Here is a 25953-nt window from a genome sequence, read left to right on the forward strand (position 1 = left end):
TAATTATTTTTTAGCAGGCCAACCAGTAAATGCACAAAGTGATGCACAATGCAATTCCACCTTTATTTTATTCTTTGGGTGACGCCGATGAGTTAAAACGAGTACCATGATGTTCATTTCCATCAGATAAAATTTTCTGCCATTTTGAATTTATTTTCAATTAATGTTCCCTGTGTGGAGAAATATATTTTTTTCCAATTAGGTTTGAAACCTGATGTGAATCAGAAAAACATGCACAACAAACTAACCTCTCTGATTTGTGTTTTTGACATTTGGCATTCATTTAAAAATTTTAACCTAAATGTGTGATTGGGTTTTAATGTGTAGCCAAGCACAAAACACATTCAGTGTATATCCATTAAATATGTTTTTTTTTTTTTTTAAACAATTGATGTCTCAATGGGTGCCCTGTGATGGATTGGCGCCCTGTCCAGGGTGTACTGGTTCCCTCCTCGTGCCCTAAGTCTCCTGGGATAGGCTCCAGGCCCCCGCGACCCTAAATACAGGATAAAGCGCTGTAGAAGATGAGTGAGAGAGATGTCGCAATGGATGTTTAGGTTTCTGAATACAGAAAAGCCACTTAGCACTTAATGGTTACTAAAAAAAAGCCAGTGTTGTTTTTTGTATTGTAAATGTGTACATATTGTACCATAGGACTTAGTTCCCACTTTCACGATTTTTGTTATGGATTGCAATAAATTTATACATTTTCATTTTGCTATTTGGCAGCCGCCCTTATCCAGAGCGACTCACATTGACAGTACATTTCATCCCATTATTCACAGTACATACTGTATGAGCAGGTAAGGGTTAAGGGCCTTGCTTAAGGGACCATCAGTGGTAACTTGCTGGTGTGTGATGCTGGGGTTTGAAGCTGGGACTTTCAAATCAGTAGTTCAACACCTTATGCCACTGAGCTTACCCATCGCCCCCTTCCTTATGATGAGCCAGGGTCAGTTACAGTATTTGGTCTTACTCGAGTGTGCCAAAGTGACGGGTAGTGATTCGCAGCTTGCTGACATGATCTTATTTTAACTATAAAAAAATGTGCAGTACAGCTTTTTACGTTCATATACAGTAGTACGCCTTGAAGGTCCTCATATGAGCCTATCTGTGACCTTCTGTATTCAATAATCAGGGTGCCATGTCATGTGAGTTTTAAGCAAGTGCCAGGATGGTATCATTAGTAAGTATTTTTTGATAACTGTGATAGATTGCATGAGTTAAAATCAGTACCATATCTACAAGATAATGAACAGTATGGATAATGACTTTACAGTAAGAACACTTCATGTACCACCCGTAGCACTTCATCAGGTATCGCTGGTCTCTCCGTAGGGATCCGTAGCACGCCGCTGAGCTATTTTTAAATAATCATAGTGATCCATGGGCTTACTGAACCAAACTGTCAGCTTTTAATTATTTTTTTTCTTTAAATCACGCCACCATATTTTGCCTTATCACTTTGTTGCTACATCAGAGCTAATTATGTCAAAGCAGGTCAAAGCTACAGCAAGCCACTTTTGTACTGACCAAAAAAATCGTAAAAATTGCCGAACTGAGTTAAACACTTTAGCAGAGCGATACGTCAAATACCAATATGTAATATTACTACATAATACGAACAAGAATTAGATTAATGTAATATTTTAACTTAGTTAATCATTGCATTCCCATTTCATTTAATTTCAAATATATAAAAGTGAACAAAACACATCGATTTCTAATTTGCCTGAAGGTCACTGAGGACTTTCCGAAAACTCTCCACACACACTTCCCCGGTTGGGTGACTCCGGGAAGCCGAGCTCCAAGCCTCTTCAAACGTCTGATCGGGAATACGTGGGCCGGCGTTCCGGAAAATCTGCTTCATCTGAAACAGGAAAAGGAAATGGATCATGTTGAAACATAAACAGAAATTTAAATGTATTATTATTATTATTATTATTATAACCCTAAGCTCATAGATCAGCCTGATGCTTGGTGTGTGTTAAATATGAAGAGAAGCAACTTTAAAATTACCCACACATTTTGACTGAACATTAAATTTTTATACATTTTTAAAAAATTATTTGATAGTGAATCAATTATTGTTCATAAAATATAATTAAACAGTAGCATTCCACAGCTTTACCATCAACACAAAAGCCAGAATTTGTGAATTTACACAAACGTGCATTTCCAAATTCTTGAAGCTGATTTTGTTACATCACAAATCACTCATATATAAATAATGCTTATGCTTCCTGATTTTATTTTTTTTTACAAAATCTTTTGCCTTGTGCTAACAAATCTCTCCGTTACACCGATTTCCATATGTACTGTATATTTGAGAAGAATAAAGCATTTATGTATCTTATATAATTATGTGTTCACTTAATAACCCCTGTCGTCCCACCTCGTCCTTGGTGCGAGGGCAGAAGAAATGTCTCTCGTGCACCCCGAACAGCGAGTACAGCGTGGGACACAGCAGTTCATACGCTGTGCCCTCTTCACCATAGTTTGTTCGGTCACTGATGCGTTTGATACGCGGGGCAGCTAAATCTGTACGCACTGACGGAACGCCATATATCCGATAATCTGCAGAACACAAAAAAAGAAAAAAGATAAAAACATTATAGACGTGTATCTCTTTTATACATCAGAAACATTGTTACAGTTTTCCGCAGCTGTACTGCATAAGGCTCGGGTTTGTGTGTGTGGGGTTTGCATGCTCTCCCTGTGCTAGAAGGTTTCCTCTGGGTACTCTGGTTTCCTCCCACAGACCAAAGACATGCAGATTAGGCTTATTGGTGTTTCTAAATTAACTGTAGTGTATGAATGTGTGTATGCGTGTGTGCCCTGCAGTAGATTGGCACCGCACCCAGCATGAGCTCCAGGCCTCCCGTGACCCTGTACAGGATAAGTGGTATAGAGAATAAGAGTGTTTTGGGATGAATTTTCTATGTATATCTCAATAATCTACTGTTTTCATGTAATCCTAAATGGTCTTCTCCTGTTATAGCTCAACATATTGTTTGTTTCCGAGATGCTTTTCTGCTCACCTTGCTTGAGAGACATTATTAAAGTTACCAGTCTTGCCATTCCTCTCTCTCAATAACAAGGCTTCTCTGCCTGTAGAACTGCTGCTTACTGCATGTTTTTCCTCCTCTGTGCCATGCTGTGAGTCTGTGTACTGGATATAAAAATCTGTTTTTGAAATACTCGGACAGGGTCACTGGGCACCGACAGCTACGCCACAGTCGAAGACACTGAGGTCACATCTTTCTCCATTCTGATGTCTGATGGCACATGATGGCAGATTTAATAACTGCATGGATGTGCAACTGTCTAGGTGTCCCTAATAAAGTGGCCAGTGAGGTTATCTATTTAAATAGTATAACAATAAAATGTTTATATAACTTAATGATACTAACCATATTAAAGATATATTTATGCATACACACTAAATATTGTAATTTTAAAACTTTTGCACTGTAATGTAATGTAATGTACAGTATGTCTGCCCTTGGAGCCTTATGAGCCTGTTAATTACTAATGTTGCTGGTATACGCTGCACTTGTAAATGTGAGTTAATAATTAACTCAGTTTATCGGTTTACCCGTGACTCTAAACGTTTGACCCGCAGGTTTGAGATGCTGGTTGTAATATGACTCACCATTAGCACCACGCTCACCCACGACACTGCAGTTGACAGACGAAGAGGTGATGAAGCGCCCTGGTTCTGCCCGGGTTCTGCACAGCGTTTTCGGGGTTTTCAGTGTGCTCCCCACCCTTATAGGTTCCAGGTCTTCATTCTTGACCAGAGTTTCACTTTCAGCTGGCACCTCTGTGTCTGCTTCTTGCACCTCAGCTCTCACGCTGACAGCCGGGGCCGTGCTGGGTTTCTGCTCTGAAAGATCGGACGAAAGCTTAAACCCTCAGGTTCTGTTCAGGTCAAAAGAACCTGAATGTTTTGACCTTTAAAAAAACTTAAAATTTTATTGATAAAAGCTGTACTACATATACGCACACATACAGTATACACACTGTATAGCCAAATCTTGCATTCTTTAAAATGAGTTTACCACAAACCAAATATAAGATTATTAATTATATTTTCTACCAAAATTTTATTGTTCTATTGGCAGGGACTTTAGCTTCCTTCAGGAAAGAAATTCCTAAAAACTATTCAAATTATCTGCCAATAGAAAAAAAAATTGTTTGTTTGAAATTTTTGTAAAATCTAATTATTAATAAGCATCATAATTGTAATGCTATAAAATCCTATTTTATGAAAGTGTCGATAAATTTAACTATATTTAAGATATTTTTACTTGTTAAGATACAATTTAACAAATCCCAGTATATCCCTCATCCAAATGGTTGAGATGTCGCTTCATGGTAAAAGTACAAATAAAAATAAGCAAAAATTAATATATGATGCACAACAGCATAAATGATCCTGGGCATTACATCCATTAGGATGCTACAAAAAAAAAAAAAAAGTTGGAAATTAATACTACTTAAAGACACAGTGACATCTAATGTATTTTTAAAGCATTGCATGCCTCAACCGAACAGTAGAAATGGCACAATCAGGGTAAGTTGGATACATATTTTAATAAGCTATAGTGTTTTAAAATGTGCTTTGCCAGAAAGCTGAGCAGAAGATTAAAGGCATAATAAAATATTTATTTTACAGATTTTGAATAGCTTTTAATAGTTTGCAAATAAAAATATTAGGGTTATATCTACATACAGTACAAGATCTCATTGATGATATAATAATAGTGAATCGAGTTTGTCATGTCCAACTTGACAACACAACAAGAGATACCGAACTTCCATCATCTGTCAAATGTACGGTCATCAGCACTCCAATATAATCAGTGCTTCTAATTATGTACTTAGAAGTTTATAGTTATATCTAAACTATAAACTGTATTAACTCTAAAACAGCCATTGATCTCACCTCTTGTTAAAATTCTTTGCTCTGCTCGACTGATTGGCATTTTATCCTTCCAATTAAGGAAATTTGCAAATTCCAGAAAGTTGATTAACCCGTCTTTATCAGTGTCGCAGTAGTCCATGAGGTCATCCAGAATGTCTGTGCTAAGGTCGAGGTTAAACTCGCGGCACACATCCCGCAGGTCTTCTTTATCGATACTTCCCTGGCGTTTCTACACCAGGAACAAAGGAGGATATTCAAGAAAATTGAAACATTAATTATTAAAAGGCAGCAAAGCTGTGCTTAGCTTAAAACCGCAGCATTGGGATAATGCTTAAAAACACCACTAATGCTAATGCGAATGCGAAAGTAAAGCTAGTTAGCAAGTTAGTGATCATTAAAATGCTAGTAACAATGCTAGTTAAGAAATAATGGCAAACGGGGGATGGTTTCAGATTGTAGTATAATCTTAAACATGCAAGTGTGTGTATACGAATAAAGTGGTTATGCTAATAGCTAATAGCAATGAAACTGACATTCTAACACAGTACAACACGAACTTCCATTTTTTACATAATACACTAGAATTTCTATGTATTGTAAGTAATTCTGTTTTTGCTTTTGATGTTTAACATCTGGATGGGTTTCTCTAGCATGCTATATACACTGGACAGTTTCTTAGGCACGTTTGAAGCTCTGCGTAACCAGTAAATTTATAATAATAAGCTTTTGACCTTATCGTAGTGTCTGAATGCTTGCAGCAAAGAGGGGAAGTTGTGGAAGTTGGCCTTCTTCAGGTGCTGTCGTATGACGTTGACCTTAGCTTGACATCTGTCCTGTCCTTTCCTTTGTTCTGAAGGTGGTGTGGCATGCAGGATGTCTGCTGCACCTAGGGGACGCAAGGAATCCATTCCTGATATGGAGAATGCTCTGACAATATCTAGTTCACTCTCTTTAAAACACGAGCATTTTATCTTTTTACTCCAGGTGCCTGAGGGATGGGCTCAACCCAAAGCCCTGGATAAAGACGTCCATTATCTACCCCTCTATTCAAATTCTGTTCAAATTACCAAAGTCATCACGATGGAGCAACACTCCGAATGTGTGATCAGCCGGAACCCTCAAGGTGTCTGCGATTCTAAAACAGATCAAAACAGATTAACGTTTGTCCTTCAACTGAGGATAATGTATGCAGCATCTACAGCAATTAGGACTTACGGGTCATGGACTTTGCCGATTTGCGACTGCGTCCTCTCTCTGAAGTCGTCACATCGCTTCGAGACAAATTTTGCACTGTAGTTCCTTCGGTTTAAGAAGTTTGTTTTTATTTTCTGGTTATTTTTAATATGTCTGGTAAATGCATCATTAGTAAATAGAATATTATATGAATAATAATTACCCATGACTCCTTGTAGAAAAAAAAATGACTGCTATAACAGGTACATCTTATTTGTATACAATATGACAACCTCCATCCATCTAGGAACCTCTGTAGTCCAACTAGGGCTCCTCTTTTAAAACCGTGGTAGGACCTCCGGTCAGTATTCACATGCGCGTTCACACACTACGAGCAATTTTGGAACGCCAATTAGCCTAATCTGCATGTCTTTGGAATGTGGGAGCAAACCAGAGTAATTGGAGGAAACCCACCAAACACAACATGCAAACTCCATGCACACAGACCCTGAGGCGGAAATCGCACCCGGACCCTGGATGTGGAAGACAACAGTGCTAACCACTGAGCGACTGGGCTGCTATATGCAATATTATTATTATTATCATTATTATTATAGTGTAACTGTAATATGACCAACCCTGGTCCTGGACGACCTCGCCCCTACACACTTTCCCTGCTCTACCTTATTCAGTTCTATTCAGTGAAGTCTAATAATCACCTAATTAGTTAAATCAGTCGTGCTGCGAACTGAGAAAACACTAAAATATGCAGAGCAGGGGGTCCTTTAGAAAAAGAGTTAGGAACCACTGACTTATACTTTAAAAAAGAAATTTTATGCAATCATAAAATTTGCACAATTTTCTTTTTACCTCACATGTACCCAATTAGATTTTAAGTTTCTTTGCTTCTCTTTGGTTTTGTAATGCCAATGCTACAACACTCTGTGCAGAATAATCTAAATCAGGCTTACGCTTGTGTATCGCCGAGCCATTGGAGAGACTTTCTGGCATTGTGTCCGTCACTGCGATGTGGAGTGGCCACACCAAACGTGCTGTCCTTTCTGTAGCTCCTCGAGTCGTACTTTCTGTTCACACGCTCACCTGAGATAGCAAGTAAGACGTAAGGGATAAAGTCACTCCAGTCACCAGTTGTGTACCATTACCATTACCATTGCACATATGACGACATGGATATACATCATACTTTTTAACTTACTTACCAACAAAGTAGGAACTGTGTGAACGGATGTATTGCTCATGTCTGCGCTGCGCTTCTTGTTCCACCTGCTCTGCAGTTTTTGGTGGATTGATGATATCGCCAGCATTTAAAGCTGCCCAAATTAAAAGTAATAATAAGAACAGCCAGTGAAATTAGTCATCTTTTTCAATTATTTATTAGTATCCATTTCAATTCTATAACTGTTTTTATTAAATGCCTATCTTAGTAAAAATATACATACTGTATAAATGAAATCTCAAAAACCCAAATCTAAGTTAAAATGCTCAACATCCAGTGATTTTATAACATGTTTATTTCTCTCTTTTATCTCCCTCACTCTATACTGTACTTTTGGTCAGTGGTCACCCAATAGCTGGTTGCAACCAGGCAGAGCGAGAGGTCATCTCACAAGCAGGCCTCAAGCTTTTGCTAGTGCAGGGGTGTCCTACCATTTGGATGATGCTTTTATCCGAAGCAGCTTACAAACGAGACAGATTATGACTTTGAAATTTGAACTCACCACCTTCTAGGACAATGGTGTCAAATCTTATCCAGAATGTGCCAGTGAAAGGTTTCATTCCAACTAAGCAGAAGCCACACCTGATAGTGTGTTGAACGCCAAGACCAACTAATTAAACATTTGTAATCAGGAGTATCTTCTGCTTGGTTGGAATGGTAACCTGCAATGGGCTCATTCTGCATAAGATTTGTGGCATACTGTGGCTTGTGAGACATGTACTCGTTCTGCCTGATTGCTACCAGCTATTGGGTGACCACTGACTAAAAATGGTTGAAAAGGTAATAATAAACCAAACAAAATATTAAATGTTTTTTTGTGGATCTTACAATGAAGTACTTTAACACCAAAAGTTGTTTTTTCAGGATCAAGACCATTTGGAAGTCCAGGACCCATAACTTGAGACCTTCCAAATGGAGCTTTCTGTCTGCTGCCATAAATGGCCTCATTAAGCTCTCGCAGCTTCTCTTGGTAGCGGGTCTTAGGTGGCGGATTGATCACAGATCCAGCCTATAAAAAAAAGCAAAATAATCAGAAACACGTTTAATAAACAAATCATTCTCAGAGCTATTACTGATACAATTAGGGCATATGGAAATATTTACATCGATAGACGTCCTAGTGGTTATTCCATGCACCAGAGTGCCGGCAACATCAGGGTCGTTTGCTTTCCCGAAGAACACACGGATGCTCCCCGGCTCAGGATACGAACTCCTGAGGAACTTCCTAACCACAGGGGGCGTCTCAGGCTACAGAGACACAGATGATTAGGAGTCCGGTTGTTCACAAGGATTTCAAATCACACTACTATTCTGCTCTGTGTCACCTTAAAGAAAAGCTTTTTAGAACATGCGCACAAGGATCTCCCTTTGAGGATTCTCGTGGGGCTGATACAATTCAGAAAAACATTTCTTAACCATGTGTGAAGACATGTAGCCTTCCAACTGAGGGACTGCTACTGACAGTTTGACTGAATGGGGGAAATTCCCCAGCATTTTCTCACTGTGCCTCTTCACACGGATGATGTTGTGAGGTTGGCGTGACTTTGAGGTCTGGAGGTGTGAATTGCCATAAAACCACTAAACATAACTCTGCCAGGAAGAGACCGCAGTGGGTGCACCAAGATGGAAGGACTGTTCACACCAATACCAACTCACAATATTGATTGACGCATCGTTTTAAGTCCGGTAGAGTAACATCAACGTTTTAAAACCACAAAGTGGAATAAATGAGTGGTGAAATGTCACTTCAACACCTTCAGTATCAGCTATGATAACTAAGTAATGCTGCAGTGATATACTGGATGTAGGACTAGATGTGCCTGCGACTTCGTCCTAGTGGAATTTAATAGCACACTCATAAGTGCATTTTAAAAAAATGTACATCATCATCTGTTGAATTTTGGAATGAACTAAAATTTGTATGTGTTACCGTGAAGTGCGGTATATGTATAGCTATACAAACTCTCTGTAGTGATATGGATATAATGATATTAAATATATCTATTTTGTCTTGTATCATATCAAACTTTAGCATGTGCGTTTAACTATTTCCTCATCTACGGCCAGGATGACATGAAGGCTATAAAACCACAAAGCAAGCAAACTATTTAAAACTCACCGCTGGTGTTACTTCCTGCAGACATGCCCCTGCCTTGTCTCCTTGTGGTAGAACTTTCCCTGCCTTTTCCCAGGGAAGAAATACACATACTGTACAGTATGTCACATGGAATTTTAATTGCTTAATATCCTACAGAACATGATCAAGCTTATAAAACACATTATTTCTACCAGGTCACAATAGAAGTTATCCGAAACCTCTCTGATAAAAAATTACCGCTTTAATATTTGGGAAAGTGTCCCTTCGTCTCCAGGCCCTCGTTGTCCTCTCGAAGACCGGCATTGTGTACATGGGTATCCCTGGATAACGCTGACTTTCTTGTTTTTCACTCTGAACGTTTACCTGCTGTTTCTTAGCGACGGATGCAGAAGAAAAGAAGGTCATGAATATTAATAAGGCAGCATGAATAGTAATGAGGATGTTTAGAAAGTGTAGTGTGATTGGCTGACGGCAAAGGCTGCTAAGATAAAGCTCAGGCTATTCAATTGTGAATAAAAAATCCGTGAACATTATTTCTCTCAAATCTTTTTTTTTTTTTGCATGGAATATTTTGTGCGGAATGAAAAAAAATTTATATGTATAATTAAAAATGTAATATGCCAAAGAAATGAATCCAAATATATTACATAAAATGGATATAAAATATACAATTCAATTATTTAATGTACTACTTTTTATTATTGTTTTTAACTGTTTAAAATAAAATGCATTGTGTTTTTTTCTATATTCTTATATTTACAGAACATTTCTGTTAATTAAGTAAACTAGCCTACATTATGCTATACAGTAACCAACAGTTTTATATATTGTATTATTATATTTTTTTTTTACAATGGGCGTTCAAGTCAAACTGGGACTTTCGATTGCACACAGTAACAGAACACAGCTATGAGAGTAAAAAATAATTTTATTTGTCTATATAATCCCCTGCTACATTAATGCAGTTATCCCAGTGTTTCACTAGTGCTGGGATACCATCGAGGTGGAATGTTTTCCCAGTACTGCCTGTTACATGTCTGAAACGCTGGACTCCCAGGAACTCCTTTAATGGCCCAAAAATGTGCGAATGTCATGGACTGCATACATTGCTGCACCAATTAATTTCAGTAATTATCTAAATGTTATACCCCAGAGTAGCGTACATGATGTCCTGTGAGGAGCTGATGTCCCAGTCCAGGATCTATTCCCGGCTTGTTCACAGTGTCACTTAGCTGGACATGAATTACTGCATGTACATTAAAAAAAAGCTTCAAAATACATGAAAAAGCTTTATACTTTTATTATATGGCCAAAGGTCGTTAGACGCCATGTCCTCCTTGAACATCCCTTTCCAGATTTATTCCCCTTAGGGTAAACGATCTCCATTCTTCTGGAAAGGCTTTTTACTAGCTCTTAACGCATGTCTGTGGGGATTTGTGTTTATTCAGCATTAGGGAGGTCAGGGACTGTGATCGAAGCTTTGTGCAGGAGTTTTTTTTTCACTACAAACTTCACAGAGCTAGCCTTGTGCACAAAGGGGCTATCATGCTAATACTGTCATGGGTTGGGCTTCTTAGTTTCATTGAAGAGACCTTGTACTGTACATCTACATCATATAATGACTTTCTATATTATTGTGCACTTAATGTGGACGCATCATACATGTTAAAATCTATACGTCTAAAAAAAATCGATATGTCTTGCTCACACTACCGTATGTGGCCTAAAACATGACATGAGTTTGTGACCACTCATTCATTTCAAAAAATGGTTGTGTTCTCATCCAAGTCATATGATCGCTAATCAGATATGTATCTGATCTAGGGCTACATATGAAAAGCTGCGTCCACATTACCATTAGGGAGTGAAATGTCACTTCAACACCTTTATTGACCCTGTATACGGGTGACGCAGAATAAACGATGAGTGAGAGTGAGTCAGATCTGTGCTACAAGTCACTTCAGGCTGGTAATAGTTTGACTGTGGTGAGCGGGGGTGGTACGGTGGTTTAGTGGTTACGACTGTTGCCTTGCTCCTTTAGGGTCCGGGTTCGATTGCCACCTCTGGTCTGTGTGCATGGGATTTGCATTTTCTCTCTGTGCTTTGTTCATTTTCTCCCACACTCCAAGACATGCAGTTTGGTGTGAGTGTGTGGGATAAAGCGGTATGGACAATGAGCGAGGGTGATGATATGGTCATTCCACAAACTTTTAGTTATCATATATATCAGCAATGTCTAAGAAAAAGCCTATTATACTTTTTGTTCATAATGGGCGGGTCAAAAAAAGTTATAAGCCAATTAAAAAAAAGGCTGAGAGGCTGTGTTTTGATTGGCTGATGGTCTCTACTACGTCACACAGTGTCAGTTCCAGTCATCCGAGCTGTCAGGCAGATCTGCGGGGGAAGTTGCGCAAAAAAAAGGAAAAAGAAAGAAACGAGGAAGGAATTTTACACTTGTTTTCTGTTTCTCGCTATAACGTGATCCTGAAGCGCCGGTGAAACACACTCCTGCTGTTTGGGTTTAGAAACCAGGTACTTCATGCGGTGAGCTCTTTCTTATATGTACGTGTGTGGTGTCATGTTTTTAGCTTCATCATGGCTCAGCTTGGAGCTTTCGCTTTTTTTAACTAGCCGGCAGCTAGTTAGCATGATTAGCATTACTAGCATGTCGTCGCCTAAAAAAAACACAATATTGGGGGCTGTCGCGTATTTTATCTACTTGTATTTAGTTAAACTTTCTGGATGTGAGAGAAAAAAATTCTAGGTGGAATTATTTCTAAATGTCTAACGCGAATTTCGGGCAAAATTTGTCGCCAGGAAGCTTACGCAGCTAGCATTGATGCTAGCTCTTGTTTGCTAGCTAGGAAAGTCAACAAACTGTATTTCATCCAGGTATTCGGGATTATTTTAAATATAAACCCACATCTACGAGTATAAACGCATAATGCTGACACAATGCGCTGTTTTATTTGTTGACAAGTTGACCAGTGTTAGCTAGTTAGCTAGCTCGATAGTTAGCTAGTATGCTAATGATGACATCAAAACAAACGCTGGCCTGAGGAAAACAACGGCGAGCTAGCACTGATATAATCACCACTGAATGTAAATAAACACCTATTGTATGCAAATATATCAGGTGTTTAGTCGTTATATAATGTTATTTTACGTTATATATCCAAAAAAAATAAAATAAAACTACGTAATTATGAGCGCGTGCGTCTTCTATTTGCAACCGAATCTCTCTCTCTCACTTTCTCTCCCACACACACACACACACACACACACACACATCACTGTTTCCATCATAAATAAACTTAACCCTAAATAAACCTTTTTTTTAACCCTAAATAAACCTGACTAGCTGAAGTTGAAGAGCTACTACGTCACCACGGAAGTGACACGTATTTCACCCCTGTTACGTCATTAGAAATCTTCCCATACGAAGCTGAATGACGTCATAAGGCGTTTTAGCTATATTACATGAGACGTCGTGGTTATTATGTGCGTATCACACAATCTGGTAGGTGAAAGGATGATATTATTTTAAAGGCACGAATAAAAATGGAGTTTTACTGGTATACCAAATTACATCTTGTTAGTTGTTGTTTTGGTCCTGATTTATTATTTCTTTCTACATTGTAAAACAACACCATAGGCATCCAAAATATGCTGTAATCTCATTTAAACAATTAGATATTATATATTGAGATGTGTCTGCTATTGATGCTCTGTAAAGCCTTCATAATGACTTTAATCTGAGGTGCTGGTTGGTAATAGGTGATTTCTGAGACCGGTAACTCTAAATGAACTCCTGCCTTTTACAAAAACTGTTCCAGAACAGCTGACCTTTGTTTCTTACAATAACAACTGACTGTTGTTGATGTTAATTATTTAGTGCCCTATGTGTCTTATCGTAGTTTTGATATTTACAGTATTGTTCTACAATGAAAATAGAAAATAGATTGCAAAATAAAAACATTGAATTTGAAGGTTCGTCCAATCTTGCCACAATTACTCTATGTATCATGTAGATATTATTAAAATGATGACTAAAGTGATAGGCCGGTTTGGAACAATGATTGGTTATTCATTGTGATTGATAGTTTAAAACAGTAGTGATGCGTGATTGATTGAAACAGTGATGATCTGAGTGCCTGATTGTTATAAACAGTGATTGGTTGTTTGGAACAGTGGTCATTAGTGATTGGACGTTTTTAACATTTATTGGTTGCTTAAAAAGTTACCTTGCTTGCCACAAGGGTCTTTTTTTCATAAAAAGAAATCCATTAAAATGGTCTAAAATACAAAACTAATTAGTATAAAATATCAAACCTTGGGACCTTCAGATGCAAGCCTTACATACACAACACCTTAGTGTTTTCAGCTGGTGATTTGTCACTAGATCTGTTTTTTACTCTATTTATTTATTTATTTAGTTGCTAAAAGCAGTCTAAAATCTGCCAGAACGAGTGTCAACGTCTCTTTTAAAAGGGTAATTATTGTTATTAATGACTAATTTAGGCTCAGATACACTATTAAAGCATATAGACATATGGTGGATAGACCAGTTCCTCTGGTCCTTATTACTTCTTGTTGGCAAGTAATTAATAACACAATCTGTGTGTCTGTGTGAGTGTCACAGTAGCGCCAGTTTATTAGGTAACAGACAGGGTGTACATGATAGTCAGGTATGCAGCGGGCTCCGAGTACTCAGTAATACATAATATACATACCCCAATCAGTGTTGAAGCCGTCTTTTTTTCTAAGAACCACGATAACATCCTGCAGTATGATATACTATACCAAGATATGAGAATAGCAAAACATTGAGTTGCACTGAGAGTGCCTTTTGTTTTAAAAGTGCACAGAATGCTTCATATTTATTACAATAATCTAATATTTAACAAATGAAAGGAGATAAAATAGGACAGAGTAGATACATAATTAAACAAATGTTCCGTGAGTAATAATGAGTCACATATCTGCAATACTTTAAAAAAATATTTTTAATAAAAAAAACATTGTGATTATTCACAGTTATAAAAATTCTTGAGGAACAGAGACGTTTGAGGATTTAAGATTATGTGAAACAAAATTGACAAACTTATCTAAAAGCAGTATAGTATTAATGTTGACATAAAGCAATAAAACAATTGCTCTTGATTATTGATGTAACTTATGTTATTGATGTAACTTATGTTATAGCTGTGACAACACTGTTATGATCAACTCTAAGCTTCGTCCTCCCTTTTCTTCAGAGTTAAAGAGCTCCAACTCAAGTCCATAACAGGTGACTGGTGACTGGGTCATGGCAGGAAGAGGCGGTGCTACAAGACCTAATGGGCCGAATGCAGCCAGCAACAAAATCTGTCAGTTCAAACTGGTGCTGCTGGGCGAGTCTGCAGTCGGCAAGTCCAGCCTGGTGCTGCGCTTCGTCAAAGGCCAGTTCCATGAGTTTCAGGAGAGCACGATAGGAGGTAAGAGCACTCCTACATGAGAAATGAGGAAGTAACACTTGTTTGTTTTTGAGTCACAGAGGTAAACCTTTCTCTTGAGTACTCTCAGCTTCTGGTTGACGACACACTCATGGAGCAAAATAATAAAAAAAAAAAAACAGGGTCATGGATAGAGGTGTTCGATGCCAAATATGCCTTCTCACCTTTTACACCGAGGCATGCGTGAGAGCTGTGTGCTAGACTGCAAATCCCCATGATCCTTGAACAAACAGGGATGTAGGAGGTGTAACCGGTGTTTAACATATATCAGTTCCTCCATTTTTTTTCTTAAAAGGACCACAGATTCTCTTCTTTTTAACATCAGCCCACAAAGTGAAAATCACTGCTTCCTTTTCCATTTCCTGTTGAAGTGTATTGGCTTTTTCACCAAATGTTACACTGAAATGCTGAAAAGATGTTAAAGACACAAGTGCATTTAAAACACACGAGTGAGTTTTTGTGAAAATGTCACAACATACCAACATGCACAGGCCTCATGTTTTGTACATATTGTATAGTTTTTCTTTGCCTATTTTGCTCAAAATCTTTGCTTAAAATGTCCCTAGTGGTTTTTCAGACACACAAAGTATTTAGTTTTTTTTAATTGAGCCCTATTGTATTTTTTCACTTTTATCCATGCTTTGGTACAGAACGAGCAAGTCACTTCCAGGAGAACTCCAGGTGCCCTTTTTTTTTTTTTTTTTTTACATTAGGGCCCTGGGATCATTTCCAAGAACATTCGACCCCAAAGCCTGATTCATTTTGATCCGTGAGAACTCAAGCGTTTTTGCGCTGTGGCCAAGTCTGATGGAAAACTTTCAGGCAGAGATCGAATCAGATATGAAAGCAAACCATACGTGAAAACGGAAGTGAACCACTGTTTAGAGTGTGACATCATCAATTTTCAAAAATCATCCTCTGACCTACAAAGGCATGGCTGATAAAGTAGGAAGGCACTCAAGAACATTGGTCTTTACATTTTTTTCCCAAAATATCAATATTAGGCGTAGCGTGAAGACCAACGTCCTCATTCTCTTCTTCTCTTTGGCAGCTTACAAACCAACTAGGTGCACACTGCCACTTGCCGAATCGGAGAGTGAAAGTACGCATGGATACGTATGGATAATAATAGTAATAATAATAATAGAAATTTGATTGCTGGCCAGTCTGGGAGTGGGAAGGAAGGAGCAATCATTCCTGAGCATGGTAAAAATCATCCGTGCCTAGTGTGAAAGCGCCGTAGGGCTGTTTGATTGCTGTGAGACAGCAGTACGACTGTTCATTCGACATTCTGATATCCGATATTTTGTGTTGCAGCATGTTGTTTTGTTTTTTTGATATTAGCAAGCTGGTAAATTGAGCCAAATTACAGAACAGCTTTGCTGTGGAATCGTAAGGTACTATGGATATTTGCACCAACAAACAATTATTGACAATAAATGCCGCATGTTATAAACTAGTTAGTAATTTATTTATCGTCCATGCTTGGGTCACCATTTTTTTTTTCCATCTGTCTGCTGTGCTTTTGAATAATGACCACATAACCAGGATGTTTTTGGCTGCACACGTTGACTAGCGAGCATTTTTGTTTGCTTTGTGGTTTGTGTAATTGTGTACCTATACCAAGCCAAGTAAAACAGCTACCTGTGAATTAACTAATAGATATGAACGTAGATAACAGTGCAGGGGTATAAAATGTAGAGGGTATAAATATAAATATAAGCAGTGGGACTGTACTAACTCACATGTCGTTGTTATCTCTAGGTGTAGCAGTGCTTAAACATTGATTTTTGCACCGGAGTGCAATATTGTGCTAAAAAATAAGTTAATAGGATTAACAACAGCGAGCAATAATTTTTCATACTTCCAGTCAGTGCATGCCTAAGAAAAGTTATTATTATTATTAGTTTTTCTTTACTACACATGAGGTGGATAATTATGGAGTACTAGGATTACAATAAGTACCAGTTATACTGTTTTTGAGGCTCAACACCATCAGGTAAATATTTATAAGAAAACACACGATGCTGTCTGTGTGTGGCCTGTAGGTGCTCATATACTGGGAAAATATCCACAGGAATCTGACTCTACCTCTTTTTTAATTTATTATATATTTTTTTCTTCCTCCCCAGCTGCATTCCTGACTCAGACGGTATGTTTGGACGACACGACAGTGAAGTTCGAGATCTGGGACACAGCCGGTCAGGAGCGCTACCACAGTTTGGCTCCGATGTATTACAGAGGGGCGCAGGCAGCCATCGTGGTGTACGACATCACAAATGAAGTGAGTCAGTGCTTGAACATACCTAGAGGTCGTTCCACCCTCCTTTTTTTCCCCCAAAATCACTCACACATCACACTATTATGTAATTGACTGGCTCAGAGGCATAAAGTGCACTCCAGAATGCACAAGTAATGGATAGAAATGTAGCATGATTGTTCAGGAAATACTATCTCATGTCATCTTCTTTTTTCATTTTATTTATTTTTCTTTTTTTGCAGGAATCATTTGCACGTGCAAAGAATTGGGTTAAAGAGCTTCAGCGGCAAGCCAGTCCTAATATTGTAATAGCTCTGGCTGGAAACAAAGCAGATCTTGCCAACAAGAGAGCACTGGACTTTGAGGTTTGAAGTTTTTTTTCCCTCCACTTGCGTACTTACCATAATTTTTGGCTTTATTAATTACACTACCGTTCAAACGTTTGGGATCACTTTCTAACACCATGGTCGTTCCTGATTTTTATTTCTTTCTACACTGTAAAACAATGCTGTAGCCGTCCAAAATATACACTTAACTCCTCTGAACAGTTAATATTGAGATGTATCTGCTACTTCTGCTCTGTAAATCCTTTATAGTGGCTCTAATCTGAGTTTGTTGATTAGTGATTTCTGAGGCAGGTAACTCTAACTTCTCCTCTGCAGCAGAGGTAAGATTTGGTCTTGCTTTTCAGCGAAGGTCTTCATGAGCACCAGTTTCATCATGGATTTGCAAATGTATTGCAAAGACATTAGTGTTCCTGCAAAAACTGATCCAGAATCAGCTGACCTTTATGTCTTAAAATAACATCTGACTGTTGTTTTTGGTCGTGTTACACAATTACCTAATTCCATATGTGTTATTTCATAGTTTTGAAACCCCCAGTATTGTTGGAGAATGTAGAAACTAAATAATTAAACAAAAACAGACATTTGCAAGCGATCCCAAACTTTTGAGCAGGATTGTAATTTTTTTTTCTTCCTTTTGTTAGATTTACCTGTTAGACATACAAATTAGAATTAAAAAAAAAATTTTTTTTTCCTTCCACATAGCTGATTCATCACATAGTTAACACAATATCATTATGACTTTTTTATTAATATTTCACTTTGTTCTAATTAAAAATCTTAATTTAAGCGTACTGTATGGCTAGGATTTGATGACTAAAGTATATACAGGGTGGAATTAAGAGCATCGATTTGTTTAATGTGTATGTACAGTAGTATGATGTTTTTTTTGTACTTGTGCTTGCAGGATGCACAGTCTTACGCAGATGACAACAGTTTGCTTTTCATGGAAACGTCAGCAAAGACGTCAATGAACGTGAACGAGATTTTTATGGCCATCGGTATGTACAGTTATCTGCAGGTTCTTAACAGCACACGCTATCAAATGTGGAATAGCACACCGGGGTGTGTGCTGCAGTGCAGGCAGATCAAATGACTTTGCACTTTCTAGTACTTTTGTAGTTCCATTTCTGCTGTGGAGTACCCATGACAGTTCCTGTTATCACTTGCATTGTTGCAATTATAGTCATTTCCTCACCAGCTTTTTTTTTTTTTTACCTTTCCATTTACGTGATGTTACCAAGAGAAAAAAAAAAAACAATCCCAAAGCTCTTGCTTGATATTACAGAGAAACAAGAAATTGTAAACTTTACTGTTATGAAAGACATTCAGCTCATTTGCTTAAAGCTTATATAATATACTTTCTAAAATTATTAAATAATTGTTAGATGTACACAGATCAGACATAACATTAAAAGCACTAACAGGTGAAGTGAATAACATTGATTATCTTTATATATTGAAACATGTCAACTGAAAAAGTTACTTCTGGCTATAATTGGGGGTGCGTGTGCCTCACGTACCTAAACAATAGTTGGCACAAGACAACATTCTGCTTAAAAAACCCTTAGTCCTGCCATAAAAGCGGTTGTTACTGTGATACCTAACACCTACCAAGAAGTCCAACTATTCCCTAGTGTCAGTGGCCACTTTAGAATAATTTAGGAATAGTTTAAGGAACGTGACAAAGAGTTTGAGATGTTGCCTCGAACTCCAAATTCCCTAGTCTGATCTAGGATCTCTAGGATCCTCCTTGACTATCAGGTCTAATCCATAAATCACCTCCAATTTGCAGCTTCCAACAGGACGTAAAGGATCTGCTGCCAGATACCACAGCACACCTTTAGAGGTCTCATGGGGTTGTATTGGTGACACAAGAATGACCTACAGGATATTAAGCTAGTGATTTTATTTTTATGGCTGATCAGAGTATGTACACTATATTGCCAAAGCATATTCGCTCTTGAGTGACATCCAATTCTTAATCTGTAGGTTGTAATATGTTTTGGTGATGATGTTGTCAGGTCACTGCTCGACTGTGCAGGACAGTCAAGTTCTTCCACACCAAACTCATGTGCATGGTGAAACAAGTAGGGGTCGTCCCCAAACTGTTCCCACAAAGTTGGGAGCATTAAATTTTCCAAAACGTCTTTGGATGCTGAATGCCATATGCTGATGCGTGAAGAGGTTCCTTTCATTGGAAGTAAGGGGCCAAGCCCAGCTCCTGAAAAAACAACCTTACACCAGTTCCGATATGACGATCGGAACCCAGAAGATCTGAAGCTGTTATAGCTGCAAAGGGGCGGGGCCAACATCATATTAAACCCTATGGATTAAGAATTGTTTGTATGTAAGTCAAGTTCATATGCATGTGAAGGCAGGCGAGCGAATACTTTTGGCGATACAGCATAAAAAAAAGAACTGAACCTGCATTAAGCTGCACATGATCAAGATCTATAAATTTTAGGTATGCTTATACTATAGGATCTTTTTTTTTCCTTAACTTTTTTTCTCTCTATTGCAGCGAAGAAACTCCCCAAGAACGAGCCACAGGCGGCCGGAACGAACGCAGGACGAAATCGAGGCGTGGACCTGGCAGAGACAGCGCAGCCTGCCAAAGGGCCATGCTGCAGCAACTAACCACCAAACTCACACATTCTCACCTCCCAACTAACTCTGCATCACTTCTGGACATGGGGCGCATCCTTCCAAACCTCGCTCCCTGTAACTGCTAAAGACTCTGTATAGCTCTGTTTCTAATACTTTTTGTTTTTCCTTTTTTTTTTTTTTTAAAGCAAATATAAGTACTTCAGTATAATGGATGCATGTATCACTACAAAGCCTAAATACACATTTTTAACTTAACACAGGGGGACAGTTAATTAGGTCGAATGAGAAAGAAAGATTGTGAGCTTAATCGTGCGTGTGTGCGTGCGTGCGTGCGTGCGTGTGGTTATAGTGTAGTATTAAGGATGTGGAAGCACAGTAGCATGTCCTGGCTGGGTTTGGTGGCTGTTGGATGCTTGTATTTGCAGCTGAGTTGAGCTGTACGTGCAACTTTCAGTGTGTTTGGGTGCCATAGTGGGGGAAATAAAGAAATCAATCAACTGTGGAGGTCTGACCAGTCGGAAACAAATGATCACCGTAATACATGTGAATGGTGAAAAGAAGCTGATGTATTTTGCATGTTTTGACTGTCGATCTGGTAAAAAAAAAAAAAAAAAAACTTTCCATCTTAAAAAAAAAAAAAAAAGAACTCGATAACTAGTAAAGCATCCAAGAGTTTGTGAATCTACCTACTTGTAATATAGACTCTTTTTTTTTTTTTGGTGTCTAAGCAAAGTTTGTCAATGGGAAGTTAATTCCCAAACATCTTTGCTGACTTTTAGTTAAAATTCAGCTCAGATATATATAAAAAAAAAAATGTAAAATGAAGGTAAAATCAAACCTCTGCTTGTCCAAGCAATTTGTTGTGTAGAGAATGATGATCATTCTACTTAAGCGCTCATGGATGAGTCTAAGAATCCACTTCCACCTTGTCTCTTCTTTGAAACGATTAAAGTATTTGTGGCTGACGGCAGCCTCAGTGAATCTGTTACTGTTGTGTATGGGCAGCCCAGTCTGATCTCATCGTCGGACCTGATTCGATGAACAAATGGGGTAGCGATTGCGTTCTATCCTCCTGTGTGGACTACTGTTGATGGAGTTGGTGTTACTTCCGTTAACACTAAAGAACAGTAGTGAAAGCCTCCGTTCCCTCAGTCTCTCTTTCAGTACACGTCACAAATGATTCTTCATAGCGCATGGCTGACGTGCATTATTGTGATGCAGTTTAGTACAGCTACAAAAACACAAGCTTTGAAGACTCTTTAATGATTTATCTTTGGAATATATTCTGGTCAATGAAGGCATTAGTGCCCAGTAGTAGAAAAATTTCGACGTCAAGGTAGAAACCCGGTATATCTTGCTATCTCCATTTTAAATACTACTATATGAACTGTTTGCCATGATGGACCGTATGTATGCACTTTTTTTTTTGTACAGTTCCCTTTACGTAATAGTTTTCTTTTCACAAATTGGCCAAATAATAATGTCTTGATGGTTGTCTTATTTTTCCTTGTATGTAGTGTTATTAACAAATCAACTTTACATTTAACCCATGGTCTGTCTAGTGCTTCTTTTGAGATGCTAAATGTTTTTTTTTTTTTTTTTTCTATTGAAATACTATCAAGTTGCACAAAGTATAAGTTGTATTTTTAAATAAGTCATTATGAGATGATGCCTACCTGGTGTCTCTGCAGTGTGATCGAGCTGAAATGGACCACAGTGGGCTTGATTAGCAGCGCTGCTAAATTGCCGCAGGTAGCTGAGGTAATATATATTGGCAGCCAGTTGAGAGCCGAAAACGATTGAGTGATGTAACAGCATTAACACTGAGGGACTGACTGTTTTTTTTAAATGTCCAGGTACTAGTTAATATTTCCAATAAAGGGGGTGAATTGTATATTGTTTATGTGGTGTGGATATTTTCTTCGGATCACCTCTCACTTGGATTTGTCTGCTTATTTAAAGTAAAAATGGACAGTGCCGTTGCAACAAAACTAAACAATTCTTTTGATCCGACAACCACAGGGGCTGAGGATACAAGTTTTTCATAGATGCCCTCTGCATGGGCGCAGTCTTCTTTAAAATTGGGCAAACACTTGACGTCTCATTCCACAGATCTTTTTGCTAAGAAGGGGCTTCTCGTATATCTCATGAGGTAGGACTTACAGTAGGAAGGATAGTTTCTCACTTTTAGATACCACTCTAGAGCACATGGATCACATGCCACTGAAGTCCAGACTTTAGAGAAATGGTTTCTTACTTGGACTTGAGGTTGTAGGGCAAAGGGATCACTTGCCATTGGAGGACAGATTATAGGGGGATGTTTTCTAACTGTAGATCTGCCTTTGTAGGGCACAAGCACCGCATGCCACTAAAGGCCAGGCTCCAGAGATATGGTCTCTCTCTTGGAGATACCGTTCTAAGGCACAGGGATCACATGCCGCTGGAGTCGAAGCTCTGGAAGGATGGATTCTCACTTGGAAATGCCATTCTAGAGCATGTGGATCATGTGCCACTTGGGTGATGGTGTTTCTGGTTTTCCCTTTGTGATTCTCAGTTATGACCATGGCCATTTTCTGTTAACTTTTTTTTTTTTTTTTGACATGCAATCAAGATGTTGCTGTCTTCTTGCTGGACGCCTCAATGAGCTGCTTTCCTAGATTGATGTAAATGCTTTCCAGGTGACACTTTCAGAGAAGGGATTGCAAATCTGACAATTTCTTTTTAGTCCAAGAGTATAAAGAGCTATTCATATATACAATACGTATATAGCAAAAGCAAAGCAATTGTGTTGCGGAAGCTCCATACAAGCCCGAGGTCCTGGTGTGTCGCATATGTTCTCGGAAGTTAAGGATAGCAAAAGTGCATCAAAGTTATAATCAAAGAAAATGACACAATCCCCACTTTGTTTTACAAACCGAAGTCCATTAGAAATACTTCAGAAATCAAGTCCAAGCCAAGAACTGGTCCAGTGAACAAAGAGCCTGCTATCCTCCTTCAGAGAAGCCACCATTCATTTCAGACTTCAACAGGCCTGTGATTCAGGCGGGCCATGTTTTCCTTCTGCTTTTGAAGTCCTCAAGTGCCACTTGGATGGTTGTTGGCTGTTTACTCAACTCCCCTTAGCAACTGGTCTCCTTAGCAACTATGACAAATATGGGAACTGGGACAAAAGCTCTGCAGCTGGTTAACCAAAGCCGGCCAAAATCTAGCAGTGCAGACAAATCAAATGCTTTTGAGTGCTTTTAGGCATGATCAAGTATGAAATGCAATATTTCTTCCTTTTTTTTTCTTTCTTTGTCCTCTGTCTATTTTTCCTGTTTGGTGATTTCGGTCAGGTATATATCCAGTTGTAGTTGCATTAAGTTTTGATGGTGTTCAGATCATAACCCAAAACAGTAGTATATTCAGTTCATTTTCATAGGGGGGAGGGGGGGGGGGAGAATTAAGGCAAATGCATCAGCAGTGAAATAATTGAAATGTATAACCTGGACACATTAAAATAGTTTGATGTGTGTTTGTGCATGTTGACCACTAGATGGCAGCCCTAGTTCATGAAGACCTGTCTTGCACCAACTACATACACATCCACTGATTTCTTTTTTTCTGTATCACTTATTCCTTGTAAGGGGTGCAGGAGCAGGGGACCTGGGGTACAAGGCTTCCCCGCCATGGATGGGGTTGAAAATCGCAGGGTACAAGTATATGATGTACCATAACACTCTACTTGTTTCCAGATGCATTATCTATTTATTTATTTTATAATATAATTGTGTCCCATCAGGACTTTTGCATGCACAGGTTCCTCTGAGGGTTTGATTTTGCGTGATTTTGCAGGACAGGTTCGACCCGATTTCCATCATTTGATACACCATCAGGTTGTGCTGGTGATAATTTTGCATCTTTTACCTGATCAGAACAACAAAGTGACGACTTGAATCGTGTCCTCTTATCTGTGAGGATCTGATGAGGCCCGGGCACGCTTCACTTGTCCCACCTGTCACCTGGAGTACCAAGATGATGCGTCACTGACAGTCCCATTAAGGCGATAACTGGGCTGCTGCATTCGTTACTGTCAATCGTCTCTACTCTAGAAGAAGGAAAACCTGTACGGGGATCGTGGTGGTTGTGTGGACCTTTGTGTATTCCTTATACCAGGCAAGATGCAGTGAAATTTACCACACACTGCTATCACATTGCTTGAACTCTCTCATCTCCCCATCTGTATGCTCTGCTCAAACATCTCAACCTCTAAGGCTCTATGTTATACCGCCATCCATGTTCCCAGATTAATGAGAACCAGATCAGAACTGTGGATCCTGAGCCTTGCCTGGAGAACATAGGGTACAAAGCATGGAGACAAATGTCATTTAATCCAGTTCAGTCTTAATTGTAGAGTTCTAGAGTTTTATAGACTTTAGAATAAGCAAAGTAAGGGAAAATCTATTGCCTAAACAATGTGGACTTCGCGGTAATCGTTAAACAGTTGCACTTTTGACCTTATGGCAAAGTTACAGAACGGCTTTGTGTAAAGTCGCTCTATCCCCCTTGACTCTGGCTCCTCAAGGTTTCTACCTCGTGTCATCTCGAGGAGTTCAGCATGGTCGTTAGGGACAACTTTATAAAGCTGGGATATTGAAATTTACATCCAGAATTTTTATTGCTGTAAAGCTCCTATACAATTACAATTAAACTAAATTGAATCATCATTTAAATACAGTTAACCTTAAACTTTATTATAAACCCCTAGTGCTAATAAAAAAAAAAAAGGCGTCATCAAGTTTATTTAAGTGCCTGAAGTATTTATACAGTGTTATATGCAGGCGAATCTGCGTTTCTGTATCTCGTACGTCTACGTACCCTTACTAGATGGTTTATTAGAAACACTTGTAGACGTTCATTCATGCAGTTAAAGGTTACAGGGAGCACAGGTTCACGGAACGTCTAAGTGAATAAAGCACTGCCAGTTTCATTTCTTTAGTATTGTCTTGCAAATTCGCAAAGATCGTCAAAGATTGCACATTCGAGGACACAGTAAACTTACATTATGATAAATCCAATGGTGTACTGAACCACATCGATGTTAGCCTGTGGTACGATGCTGAAAAACAGGATGCTGAAAAACTTCGAGAAGTTTATAAGAAAGATTTTGCTGAGAGATTTCAGTTATTTGATAAAGCTCCAGTGCCAAAAGTTAGAACACCAAATACGTCTGAGCTGATTGAGTACTTCTGAGGTGAAGGGGACGTTTTATTTATTTATCTTCCATACTCCTTATCCTACACCAGGGTTACAGGAAACCTGGAGCCTATCAAAGGAATCTTCGGACACAAGGCGGTGTACACCCTGGACAGGGTGCCAATCCCTTGCTGCACACACCACACACTCATTCACACACTCATTGGTAACACCAGTTAGCCCATTCTGCATGTCTTTGGACTGTTGGAGGAAACTGGAGTACCTGGAGGAAACCCACCAAGCATGGGGAGAAAAGACCTGTGGTGGGAATTGAACCTGGACCCTGGAGGTGCTGTGTTAACCAGTATGACACTGTGAAGCCTTGGGAAGCTTTTAAAACTTTTAGAGGTATCTTTTGGTCATGCTTTTTTGGAAAGGTCTTCATGAGAACCAGTTACATCATGGTGCTTGATGGGTTTTTGCCCATGATCTCGTCTGTATTCATAGAGCAAGTGCTGTATATGAATTCAGATTTAAAATTAAATTCAGGATTTGCACTTTCAGACATATGGGTACCAAACTTCATGACTAGGACCTTGTTGTCTAGGGGGTACTGTCAAGGGTACATCTG

General features: G+C 38.7%; 2 protein-coding genes across 3 annotated transcripts; one reads left to right on the forward strand and one right to left on the reverse strand.

Moving 5' to 3' along the window:
* Positions 1-1723: 1723 nt before the first annotated feature.
* efhb (EF-hand domain family, member B) lies at positions 1724-9741 on the reverse strand. Its single transcript, XM_053488260.1, has 13 exons — positions 9676-9741; positions 9460-9522; positions 8445-8588; positions 8169-8349; positions 7324-7434; positions 7075-7204; positions 6146-6229; positions 5998-6065; positions 5662-5816; positions 4952-5159; positions 3656-3889; positions 2396-2577; positions 1724-1870 (listed from the first exon to the last, which is right to left on the reverse strand). Exons 1-13 carry the CDS (start codon positions 9739-9741, stop codon positions 1724-1726), a joined length of 1773 nt encoding a protein of 590 aa, XP_053344235.1.
* A 2070-nt stretch (positions 9742-11811) lies between these two features.
* rab5ab (RAB5A, member RAS oncogene family, b) lies at positions 11812-22041 on the forward strand. 2 transcript variants are annotated; one of them, XM_053487832.1, is made up of 6 exons: positions 11812-11982; positions 14697-14915; positions 17066-17217; positions 17436-17558; positions 18445-18538; positions 20062-22041. In XM_053487832.1, the coding sequence occupies exons 2-6, from the start codon at positions 14747-14749 to the stop codon at positions 20175-20177; spliced, it is 654 nt and encodes a 217-aa protein (XP_053343807.1). In that variant the 5' UTR covers positions 11812-11982; positions 14697-14746; the 3' UTR covers positions 20178-22041. The 2 variants fall into 2 exon arrangements, with proteins under 2 accessions (XP_053343807.1, XP_053343805.1); XM_053487830.1 differs by having other exon boundaries at positions 11812-11970.
* Positions 22042-25953: the final 3912 nt, after the last annotated feature.

The sequence above is a fragment of the Clarias gariepinus genome, chromosome 26 (genome assembly GCF_024256425.1).
Source record: "Clarias gariepinus isolate MV-2021 ecotype Netherlands chromosome 26, CGAR_prim_01v2, whole genome shotgun sequence".
Lineage (NCBI taxonomy): Eukaryota > Metazoa > Chordata > Actinopteri > Siluriformes > Clariidae > Clarias > Clarias gariepinus.